Source organism: Nerophis lumbriciformis, linkage group LG24 (assembly GCF_033978685.3).
Source record: "Nerophis lumbriciformis linkage group LG24, RoL_Nlum_v2.1, whole genome shotgun sequence".
Classification (NCBI taxonomy): Eukaryota; Metazoa; Chordata; class Actinopteri; order Syngnathiformes; family Syngnathidae; genus Nerophis; species Nerophis lumbriciformis.
In genome coordinates, this window is record NC_084571.2 from 28,460,001 (window position 1) to 28,472,939 (window position 12,939).

General features: G+C 42.1%; 1 protein-coding gene across 5 annotated transcripts in view; it reads left to right on the forward strand.

The window, feature by feature from the left end:
- LOC133620412 (alpha-2,8-sialyltransferase 8F-like) overlaps positions 1-12,628 on the forward strand; it is a 33,248-nt gene extending 20,620 nt beyond the window's left edge. For 3 of the 5 annotated variants that reach the window (XM_061981893.2, XM_061981894.2, XM_061981897.2), the window contains one exon: positions 1-1,525. This exon is cut by the window's left edge and continues 1,761 nt beyond it. Coding sequence is in view for 2 of the 5 variants with exons in the window: in XM_061981895.2 (XP_061837879.2) it covers positions 10,455-10,932 (478 nt within the window). In the remaining 3 variants the exon portion in view is untranslated. Of the gene's footprint in view, positions 1,526-10,454 lie in introns of those variants that run through there. The other 2 variants (XM_061981895.2, XM_061981896.2) reach the window with 1 other exon arrangement.
- The last annotated feature ends 311 nt before the right edge of the window (positions 12,629-12,939 follow it).

Below are 12,939 nucleotides of genomic sequence, written 5' to 3' on the forward strand. Positions count from 1 at the left end.
CCCATGCATGTGTACAAGGCCCCCAGAGTGTCTACTGTGTAGTTAAAATTAGGAGGTCAGCCGTTACAGCCGACCTCCAGTCCCTATTGATGTGTGTACTGTAGCGTGAGTGAGATATGTATGCTTGTGGGAACTAATAATGCGATTAAAATTGGGGGACATCAAGGTCATGGTGGGTCCCAACCAAACCAAGCCCCCCAAATCCTAAGTGTCTAATATGCAGCTAAGATTGAGGGATGGACGAGCAGGGGACAAGACAGGAGGACTGGAGCCCCATTGGAGGCATCCTCAACCCCCCGCCATGCCTCCCCGCAGGACAATCCCCAAAGTCCTATATATGTGTGACTGTGTGCGCTATAAGTAGGAGGAGTAGAGGGCCCGGACATCCCCCCAGTCCACGCGGCCGACAACCAGGAACTACGGCCAGGAGGCCGCCACCCCCCGCCACAGCCCGTGACCCACACCAGACCACTTTAACGTGACGCCACGCGAGCCCTCCCCCCGCCAAACAAAGCCAGCCCCCGCCCGCCCCAACCCAACCCTGCAGAGCCCATACCGGCAACCAAACGCAGAAAAACCGCACAGCCCCCACGCCCAATGCAAACACCGCATCCCGGCCATCCACATAGCAACGTGCCCATACGAGTCCCGGCCAGGGGAAGGAGCCCCCCAACGGGGGAAGAAGCCAATGCATCCCGTCCGCCCGCCAGCCCCCAAACCAGCCGGCAAGCCAACGCCAGCCAGCCCCACAACCCCACAAGCGCACAGACACCAGCCACAGTCCCCCAACCACTCCAACCCAACACAGCGATGCCAACCGCTGGTATCACCGCAGCAACCATCACCACCACCGCCCGTCCGCAGCGTAAACACCCGCGGCCGCCGAAACCAAAACAAAAAAAGCGACCGACCCCGTAAACCACAACAACGCACACCCCCGGCTACCACCGAGGCCACCAACCCACCTACCCCAACTCATCCACAGCCAGGCCAATTGAGCCACCGGACATCCACACCCATGCACACACCTACACATTCATATACACATACATACACACATACATATATGCATATACATATACATACACATACACACATATACACACGCATGCATATACATATAAACATACACATCCACACATATATACACATTAATACACCCACACACATATACATAAGCCCACATATACACAAACACATACATACACTACACACACAAAAAAATAAAAAATAAAAATAAAAATAAAAAATAAAAATAAAAAATATTTTAAAAAAAATAGAAAGAAAATAAAAAAATAAAAATAAAATAAAAATAAACCCTTTAAATAAAACAAAATAAATAAAAATAAACAATTTGCACATTTAAAACTTTTAACATTTAACAAAATTAAAAGTAGCTTATTTGCTTTTTAATGTGCAAATATAAAAGTAAACATCCAGTGCAAATCTTAATATTCTGCAATAGTATAAGCATTTCTAAAGTAAAAGTATTGCTTATTTTGCTTTAAAATGTGCAAAAATAAAGATAAACATCCAATACAAAAAAGTGCAAAACGAAATATTCTGTAACAGTGTAAACATTTCAACAAAAGTAAAAGTATTGCTTATTTTGCTTAATAACACAACAATGATAGTATGATTAAAGTGAAAGTTAATTGTTGGTTTGTACATAGTATATGTAACTGTTAATGTTGTAAAAGGTATTTGCACAACTAATTAACGTTAGCGTTAAAGAGGAGCGCGTCTTTGTAAACACTGAACAGGCATGCCAAACGCGCCTCTCAGAGCGAAACAGTGTTTTAGTTTATGAATTTACAACGCAGATACAAATGACACATTCATGATTTTGTGTAATGATGACAATGTATACTCACGCGGACGATTGACTAGTTGATGGTGATGGCAAGAACGCTGTCGGGTGTTTTCTTTTCAAATGTTCCTTCATAGCCGTTGTGCTGCTATGATAGGCCATTTCCGCTCGACACAGTGTGCATACAACAACTGTCAAGTGTTTTGCTTTTTTCGCTGTGCTTATCCCACACTTGAAGGGATGTACCAATGCTGAATGTGGCTTCTGGATTTCACTCAAAAGACCAGACCGTAGTTACTTTTTCCTTTTATTTTCCTTTAGTTTGCAACAGCTTTTCCAACCAAGAAACAGCTTCTTTTTTCTTCTTTAGTCTTTTTAGCAGTCTTTAGCAGTGTTAATCAGAGGTGGGACCAAGTCATTGTTTTGCAAGTCACAAGTAAGTCTCAAGTCTTTGCCCTCAAGTCCGAGTCAAGTCCCGAGTCAAGACAGGCAAGCCCCGAGTCAAGTCCAAAGTCAAGACTGGAAAGTCTCAAGTCAAGTCCCAAGTCCTGCATTTTGAGTTTCGAGTCCTTTCAAGTCCTTTTAACCACAGACTAATATATTAACACAGATTGTGTATGCTTTTCAAACGCTGTAGTTATTTATTAAAACAAGTGCATTTTAAATTGCAGGAAAGAAAATTGTGCTGACATTGCACTTTATAATAGTATAATATAATTAACCAGTCATTTTAAACATTAACTAATTTCTTTACAGAATAAACACATTGAAAAATAAAGTGCAAATGTACTTATTTGTACAAAAGTGTTAACATTGAAAAAACATGACATATACGTGAACATAACAAAAAAGTTGTACCGTATTTTCCGCACCATAAGGCACCCTGGGTTAAAAGCCGCGCCTTCAATGAACGGCATATTTCAAAACTTTGTCCACCAATAAGCCGCCCGGTGTTGTAAGCCGCATCTAACTGCGCTAAAGGAATGTCAAAAAAACAGTCAGATAGGTCAGTCAAACTTTAATAATATATTAAAAACCAGCGTTCTAACAACTCTGTTCACTCCCAAAATGTACGCAAATGTGCAATCACAAACATACGTATATCAACATGGACAGAGCTGCGTGAAAAAAGCCACCCGGCCTCTTCGCGTAAACTTAAACTTACCTTAACCACTCGCTCATCTTTTCTTCATCCATCCCTTCGAGTTAGCTTTTATGATGACGCCGGCTGGAAAGGTCTCTTTTGGCAAGGTCTTCCTTTTGAATATCACCATGGGTGGAAGTTAGCATGGCAAGCTAGAACCACAGTGAAGGATGACTTCTCATTCCCTGTGGTGCGAATATTCACCGTACGTGCTCCCGTTCCACAGTGCGGTTCACAGGAATATCAGTTGCTGTGAAATACGGTAGTAATCAGTGTGCGGATGGAGAGATTGCGTCTTTTCATGAACCGGATCCTTGTCGCTTAGTAGGAGCCATTTTGTGGTCTTTACAGATGTAAACAGGAAATGAAACGTACGGTGATATCCGCGCGTTTTTTCTTCTTCTTCCGGGGGCGGGTGGTTGCTTACAGTAGAAGAAGAAGCGCTTCCTGTTCTATGGGGGCGGGTGCTTACCTTGGCGGTTGCTTGCGTAGAAGAAGAAGCGCTTCCTGTTCTACCGGGAAAAAAGATGGCGGCTGTTTACCTAAGTTGCGAGATCGAAACTTTATGAAAATGAATCTTAATATTTATCCATATATAAAGCGCACCGGGTTAAAAGCCGCACTGTCAGCTTTTGAGTAAATTTGTGGTTTTTAGGTGCGGCTAATGGTGCGGAAAATACGGTACTTTTTGCAAAAGACCAAATTAGCCAAGAATCTGTCAGTCTTTTGTGCACGATGGGGGCGTAGTATGATGCCACCATGGCTGAAAACTCGCTCCACTGGAGCACTGGAGGCAGGCACTGCCAAGACTCTCATGGCCACTCGGAACAGTGAAGGAAGAGTCTTCATGTTCAATGCCCAGAACAAAAGGGCATTCTGTCCTTCAGCTATGTCAAGGTAGTGACTTAGCTGTAGTGCTGGAGTAGTCCCAACATCCTTCTTCTGTCTCTTGTGGTAAGCAGCAAACAGCCCTTCTCCTTCTCCAAGGTCCCCTTGCTCTTCTTCATCAACAAGAGGCGCAGGTTGCTCAGTCTCTGCAGCATCTTGCAGGATCAATTCTGGTAAACATGTAAAAACAATAGCAGAAACAAGAGACCTTATTACCATTTGTGTTGGTGATGCAGTGTGCTAGACTGAAATACTTAATTATTGCTGCAGTCAGTTAGATCAGATTATGAGGAAAAAAGTTACATTAGACTCAGTTACATTTACCTTTAACCTGTTGTGTCACCTCTGCCTTGACGTCACGACTGACCAGCACATGGGGCTCCACCCACAACAGAGAAAAGGCTGGATCCAAGGCAGCTGCTTTGAGGTAGACTGGATCTGAAAAGGGAGCAGTGATCCCATCTTGTGTCCTGGTCATTTTCACATTGATGAAGATTCCAAGAAATCTTTTGTTCAGGGATATCTGGAGACTTCTGACCAGGCCGCTCAGGAAACAGACCTGAGGCTTCAGTTTCTCAAGGTGGTGGTTGAGGGACAAGATGGATGGAACAACAGCACTGATTGTGATGACCTTCTCCCCCTGTGTCAAATCAGTTGCTTCTCCAAATGGCTTCAAGATGTCCACCAACTCTTTCAACAGATTCCACTCCTGTGCTGTGAATGACAACTCCCTGTGCCCAGCCTTTTCTAGAACAGCACAGAGCCTTACTTGATTGCACAGGAGAACAGCCTTCACTTGCCTCAGTGTTGAGTTCCATCTTGTGTTGACTGCAGCAGGGATGCCTTTCTGTTCCCCAAATTCAGCATCAAACATATCTTTGAATGTTGTGCTTGTGTGCAGCAGTGAGCTGAGTTTAGATAACTTCGAAAGAGAAGGAGATACCACTTTTGTTTCTTTCAAACCATCTCCCACCACCAGCTGAAGAGTGTGCGCAAAACACTGCAAGCGCTTTTTCTTTGCCAAAGCAACATCTACCGTTTGCTGATCTTCCACGGTTAAATCACACCAGAGCTCAGGGTCATCAAGATGATCTCCATCATCGTCATCCTCTTGTTCACTGGGGAAGCACACAGTGAATGCTTTTCGCATGTTAGCAGCATTGTCACTAATAATGTAGTCCAGTTTAGCTTTAATGTTGTATTCATCACATATTGCCTCAAATTTGTCACAGATTCGTTCAGCTGTATGTGAGCCTTTGAAGTGCTCACAAGCCAAGAGATTGGACTTGAGCTGTATCCTCTCTGCCTCTTTGTCCAACCAGTGCACAGTGACACCGAGGAATCCCCTCATCTTTCGGTCAGACCAAATGTCCACAGTCACTGAAACATGGTCAATGTGGCTCAATTGAGTTTTTAATTTTGATCGTCTTTCTTCAGCGAGGTTCTCTGTTTTTGATGTCAGTGTTCTGCGACACACTGGGCTGTACTTGCTGTCAAGTACTGTCAGAAAGTGGCGAAAACTCTTGTTTTCCACAATAGACAGGGGCAAGTTGCAATCAATAATCAAGTCAGACAGTATTGCATTGGTGATAGCTTTCTGCTGTGGATGAGTCGTACTGTAATGCCCGACACGATTGTCCAGGAACTGCGAGATTGAAGGCTGTTGTGGTTGATTTGTGATGCTTTTGTTCATCAGGTATTCTTGAAATCTGTTAGCATATTAAACAGATGTCAGAAATCCCTTATAGCCACATATGAAAAGTACTGAAACTACTCTTTACTACTCATATTATTAATATCAATCTTAACAGTGTGTGTGTGTGGTAAACATTAGGTTACAGTTGCTGCACTAGTCATGTATTTTAAAACTTATTTCGAGTTGAAGGTATAGTTCAGGATTTGTGAAGTGGGGTTGTATGAGGGACTACACGGAAAATGGCAGGCAACCCACTCACAATAGAGAGAAGCAGACAGGCTACCAGCACACGACTTAGGCTTTACATTGCTGTGGACGGGGTCAGCAGCTATTGATTGATTGAAACTTTTATTAGTAGATTGCACAGTACAGTACATATTCCGTACAATTGACCACTAAATGGTAACACCCCAATACGTTTTTCAACTTGTTTAAGTCGGGGTCCACGTTAATCAATTCATGGTACAAATATATACTATCATCATAATACAGTCATCACACAAGTTAATCATTGGAGTATATACATTTAATTATTTACATTATGTACATTTTTTTTTGTCATAAAAAAATACAATCGTGTGCTTACGGACTGTATCCCTGCAGATTGTATTGATCTATATTGATATATAATGTAGGAACCAGAAATATTAACAGAAATAAACAACCTTTTTGTGCGAATGAGTGTGAATGATTGTGCGAATGAGTGTAAATGGGGGAGAGAGTTTTTTTGGGTTGGTGCACTACTTGTAAGTGTATCTTGTGTTTTTATATGTTGATTTAATTAAAAAAATAAATAAAAAATTAATTTCTTGTGCGGCCCGGTACCAATCGATCCACGGACCAGTACCGGGCCGCGGCCCGGTGGTTGGGGACCACTGAGGTAAACAACCAACAGTATGTCAGAAAGCTAGCTAAAACGGTACACATATTCATAATATAGTATACATTTTAACTGACCTTTATTTTACTATTTTTGTCTTTTTTTAGGTGTCTAAAATACGCGGTGCTGCTGACCGCCGTCTAACGTTACGTGTGATATATTGACTAACGTAACCCTGCTTAAAAAAATCACTGAACAAAAAGTATGAATAAGGTAGTGAACTGCAACAGCTTCCCGTGTTTGCAATAACGTTATAACGTTAGCAGTGAGTTTACAGCCTCACTGATTTAACTACACAGCAAATAAAAGTCACGTTACTTAGCCAAAACTTACCGTTCTTTGTGCAACTTCAAGTGTCGGACGAAGTTGGAAGTTGTTGCCTCTCCATCAGTAATTTTCGAACCGCATGTGTTGCATACTGCAAACCGTTTTGTGTTGACCACCTCGTAATTTTTATACCCAAACGAAATTATTTTAGGTATCATTTTTTGTTCACTGGCGTGTGGTTTGGACATGTCTTCTTCGTTGGTTGTCCTGCAATTTGATTGGATGAATGCTGTGTGATGAAAACAAAGTAGATCTAATTTGATTGGCTGTTGTACTGAGACCACACCAGCTGACACACGCAACGCTGATAGACAAGTACACAATGAAAAATACGGAGCGCTCCCGAATAACTTTTTCATCTTTGGGTTTTGGGGAAAGTAGCAAGTCATGTCAAGTCATGTCAATTCAAAAGGCTCAAGTCCAAGTGAAGTCACAAGTCATTGATGTTAAAGTCTAAGTCGAGTTGCAAGTCTTTTTACATTTTGTCAAGTCGAGTCTAAAGTCATCAAATTCATGACTCGAGTCTGACTCGAGTCCAAGTCATGTGACTCGAGTCCACACCTCTGGTGTTAATAGACTTTAGTTTCTTTAGCTGTCATTAGCTGTCTTTAGTAGCCTTTAGTAGCCTTTAGTAGCTGAAAAACCTTTAAGGACAAAACACCACAAGATTAACATGCTGTAAAAAATCAATCAATTATCAATCCCATAATTTACAACTATTAATTAGCTATCAAACTCTTAACCATTAAACAAGTGCAAGAAAATGGACACATCTTTTCCCTTTAAGTTAAAACAGATTTTAAATAAATTGTCTCAACATAAATGCACCAAGATACATATAAAATACATTTAACACCAGAAACACAATAGATAAATGCAACAGAAAACCCAATATGCAAATACATAAATACCTAACCAATTAACCACCTATTTAGATACATATTTAAAATCCATATTCAATATAAATATATTATTAATTTAGCAGTGAAACACTCAATCTTAAACGCTGTCTACTGGTAGAAAAATGCCCCTTTTTCTACGCCCTCACCAACACAGTTAAATCCAACACTTTAAATTGAGCGACTTCACCCTCCTGATGAAGCAAACTGCTCCAACATTTATCAAACTAAGCAATGAATATCAACACTAAACAACAGTTACATAACACACTGTGTGTATTTAGCCTCCAGACTAAGCACGCTACATGCACACAACCCCCCCTCCCATCTCACCAGCGCAACAGGTGCGCCACACCCACGAAGAGAAATATTAAATCTTACATACTTTTGGCACAACTCTGGGTTATCTGTAATGAACTAAACCTTTTTCCACTCTGCGCTGGCGTCTTTTGTACTCCTTGATTTGACACAGCGGTCTAATTACCGGGCTCACGCACCAGCAGATGAGACAGGAGCGCGCCGCGTTATACCTGCGCGCGAACGTAAACTGATCGGCTCTGATTTTATAAGCCGACTGGCCGAAATAATGCCGAATTATATACATTTGTTTATTGAAATACTCCCACACTTTTGACGACTTTTGGCGTGCTTTTTCTCCCTCGCTCGCACCGCTCGCATCATCTGCTTTGCGCTCCGCCATGACGGCAGTGTGACGTAAATATGCGACGCGTCGAAGCATAAAAACGACGTTGACGTATTTACGTAACCGATGACGTCGACTACGTCGACGCGTCGTTTCAGCCTTAATATATATAAAAGTATTCTCTACCCTCCTTCAAAACCGCACTAAAAGAACACCTCCAGGCAACTACAACCCTAGACTAACACCCTCCCCGCACCACATCCCACCTCCCCGGATTGTAATTAATCAAATGTAAATAATCCAATGTATATACTTGTTCTTATGCTTTCTGATCTCACTATGTTCACTGCTTGCTGTACATATCCTACCAAGTCAGACCTACACTGTTACAATGTGATTATATTATTGTTGATGACTGAAGTGCTGATATCAAACAAACCTAACCCCCCAACCCCAACCCCCTTCACATCCCACCTCCTGGATTGTAAATAATGTAAATAATTCAATGTATATACCGGTACTCTGATGATGATTAACTTGTGTAATGACTGCATTATGCTGATAGTATATATTTATACCATGAATTGATTAACGTGGACCCCGACTTAAACAAGTTGAAAAACTTATTCGGGTGTTACCATTTAGTGGTCAATTGTACGGAACAATGCAATCTACTAATAAAAAGTCTCAATCAATCAATCAATCCCACACTTCTATTTTGTAAAGTATCTGGGTATCTGCATCAACAATATAATTTGCCTGAGTGGCTGGACAGGACAAAAAAAAGAAAATAAATAGAATTGACTTTTGAACTTGTAACTTGTGTAGGTGTAGATTTGCGGTCTTACTGTTTATCAGTGCTATGCAAATTGTCGCACCACACAGTCAAACGTGATGTTGTAGGCCATGGGTGTCAATTTCACTTGGCCCTTGAGGCGATATCAAATTAACACTAGAGCTGGCCCGCCGATTATATACAGCGGCGGTGCCGCGGTAACACCGCATTCACCGCTACTTCTCATACTTGCCAACCCTCCCGAGAGACTCCCAAACGTCAGTGCTCCTCCCAAATATCGTCACATCTGCTTTTCATCCAGTCCAAAGAGTGCTGGCCCAGTCACATAATATGTGCGGCTTCTTGCACGCACTCATAAGTGAATGCAATGCATACTTGATCAACAGCGATACAGGTTACACTGAGGGTGGCCGTATAAACATCTTTAACATTGTTTGAAATATGCGCCACACTGTGAACCCACACTAAACAAGAATGACTAACACATTTCGGGAGAACATCCGCAGAGTTAGTACTGCAAAGGGTCCTGGGTATTTGTTCTGTTGTGTTTATGTTGTGTTACGGTGCGGATGTTCTCCCAAAATGTGTTTGTCATTCTTGTTTGGTGTGGATTCACAGTGTGGCGTATATTTCTAACAGAGTTAAAGTTGTTTATACGGCCACCCTCAGTGTGACCTGTATCGCTGTTGATCAACTGTGCGTTGCATTCACGCGTGTGTGTGTGTGCGTGCAAGAAGCCGCACATGCCTTGTGTCTAGGCCGACACGTTGTTAGAATAGATGAAAAGCGGACGTTAAAGGCAGTGCCTTTAAGGCACGCCCCCAAGACTGTGGTCCGGGTGGACTACGAGATATAATGACTGATGAACACCTTCGTACGATGATGAAGGTTGCCTCAGCTCAAAGCCTGAACCCTGACATTAATGAACTCGCATCCAAGAAAAGATGTCAGGTATCTGGCTTGGGCACATCAGATTAGATCAGTGTGTTGCAAAAGGAGCAGTTTAAAGTCCTGAATGGTTGTTTTATTCATTGTTATTTTATTTTCAAATGTATTAGCCTGTGGAAAAAGTTAATGTTGATATTCACCTCAGAAGGCTACAAATAGAAAAGAGGCATTCAATTTTTTTTTATATTGTAATTTGTAATAATTATTATTATTATTTGGAACTCGATTTTGCGTGTCACTATAAAGTTATGTAAGCCTTGCTTGTTCAATATTCAATGCAAAACTTGTTTGGGTCCCTGTTAAAAGGTTAATTTGTTCAACCTTGGCTTTGTTCAGTTTAAAATTTTGGCCCAATCTGTATTTGAGTTTGACACCCCTGTTGTAGGCCATTGTTACATAGCCTGACTGGTGACGTCCCTGCAGGTACGGCTCCCTGATGAACAATCGGCGAGAGTTTGCGGAAAGTCTTCAAAGCTACGGAAAGTCCTTCATCCTCCTACCCGCCTTCTCCTACGGCGCCAACACAGCGCTCTCCCTGCGGGTGGCCTACACCGTTGAGGACTTTGCCAGCCCGGCACATCCCGTCTTCTTCAACCCGGACTACCTGCGCAACCTGTCCCAATTCTGGACGAGACACGGCCTGAAATCGCGACGCCTTAGCACGGGCATCATGATGGCCAGCATGGCGCTGGGGGCGTGCTCCAACGTGCACCTGTACGGCTTCTGGCCATTCACCAACCACCCGCACAGACTCTACACGCTCACCAATCACTACTACGACGACAGGAAGGCCAACACCAAGTTCCACGCCATGCCGGAAGAGTTTGACATGCTGCTGAAGCTGCACAGTCAGGGCGTGCTCAGGCTTCACCTGGGAGACTGCCAAAGCGACCACAATTAGTGTGACCACTAAAGATTTTTTTTATTATTTATTATCCAGCTGGGAGTCTGAAGCTTTGAAACCAGAAGACCTTGTGAGGCCTTTATCTGTTATCATGAAAGTGAATCTAACTTATTAATAATCATAATGTTTGCTATAATTGTTTACATGCAACACAGACACTAGCATAATTCGTCAGCTTTGTATTAGACTGGTGATGGTTTTGGAAGGCATTGTGCGCTCTCGTTCTCCCCACACATCACTGCCATTGTGGCAGCTTTGCACCTTAGGACTAGGTTCACACTGCAGACTCGGCAGTCCAATTCAGATTTGTATTTGTCAAATCCAATATTTCTATGTACCCGTATTTTCCGCACTATAAGGCGCGCCGGATTATAAGGTGCACCTTCAATGAATGGCCTATTTTAAAACTTTGTTCATATATAAGGCGCACCGCGTTATAAGGCGCATAGAATAGACGCTACAGTCGAGGCTGGGGTCACGGTATGCATCCATTAGATGGAGCTGCGCTAAAGGGAATGTCAACAAAACAGTCAGATAGGTCAGTCAAACTTTATTAATAGATTACAAACCAGCGTTCTGACAACTCCGTTCACTCCCAAAATGAATTAACAGCTGTTTTATTATTTTCCCCGAGGTAAAGTCAGTGACGTGCAGTGTTGGGTTAGTTACTGAAAACCAGTAACTAGTTACCTTATTTCAAAAGTAACTCAGTTACTAACTCAGTTACTTACACCAAAAAGTAATGCATTACTGTGGAAAGTAACTATTTAGTTACTTCTTCTACTTTTTTTTTTTTTTTTAAGCTCCCATTAATGCCCTTTTAGCCTTCATTTCAGTACTGTTATTGCACTGGAGAATAATACAATCTGTTGATTAACTTGACATGCATTTGCATCACTGAACTCTGCTAAGCAATGTGGTCTACATACAACACACAAAGACAAAGATATGTTTCAAAGGGCCAATTTATTTCAGGCCAGAACAAATTGACAAAACTATTTTAAATAGCTGCAACATAACATACATAAGTAACAAACAGCATAATAACAACATAGCTGTAAACCTGGTTTCACCTAAGGAAGGCACACATGACATACACAAAGCCTAACCAGGCAGATTTGAATTGTTGTTTTGGGAAGTAGACGGGATCTTTGATCCAAGACACAACTTACATTTAACTAAAATGTTCTTTTCTGTGTGCTCGACAAAAGAAAAGAAGTGAGAATATCTCATACTTGCCAACCCTCCCAAATTTCAGTGCCTCTTCCCGGAACAACCATTCTCCCAAATTTCTCCCGATTTCCAACCGGACTTAAGGCACGCTCTCTCCAGGTCCCAGCGGACCTGAGTGAGGACAGCCTGTCGTCACGTCCGCTTGGCCAACCAAAAAGTAACCACAGAACACTATACCGTATAGTGTTCTGTGGTTACTTTTTGGTTGGCCAACGGTTTACGTTGTATTGCGCACCACCCTCCCCTCCCCTTCCCTTCCCACACCCACACCCAGACACACACAGAGCGCGCCTCTTGTGACACAAGAGATTCAGAAGGACGACACTGCAGCGCTGCAATAAAACACACTCAGATCTTCTGTTTCTAGCCGATACTACATAAAAAATAACGTAAAATAACGCAGTAACGCATCATGTAGTAACGGTAACTGAGTTACTGAATATAAAAAATAACGCGTTAGATTACTTTGTAACGCGTTAGTCCCAATACCGGTGACGTGGTATTTCGTTTATCTTTTAACAACAGCAAGGTATAACATGTAGTGCAACATTTATATCACATAGTGGAGGGGAACTTTTCCTCGATTCAATAAACACGTAAAAAACAGTCCGATACTGTTACGGTAAATCAAACATTAGTGCAATCCCAATATAGTAACACTCGAAATAGTGCAAAGCAATAACAATATATCAAAGTAAAGCTCACTTTATTAAGTTATTCCTCATCCACGAATCCCTCGAATTCTTCTTCTTCAGTGTCCGAATTAAACAG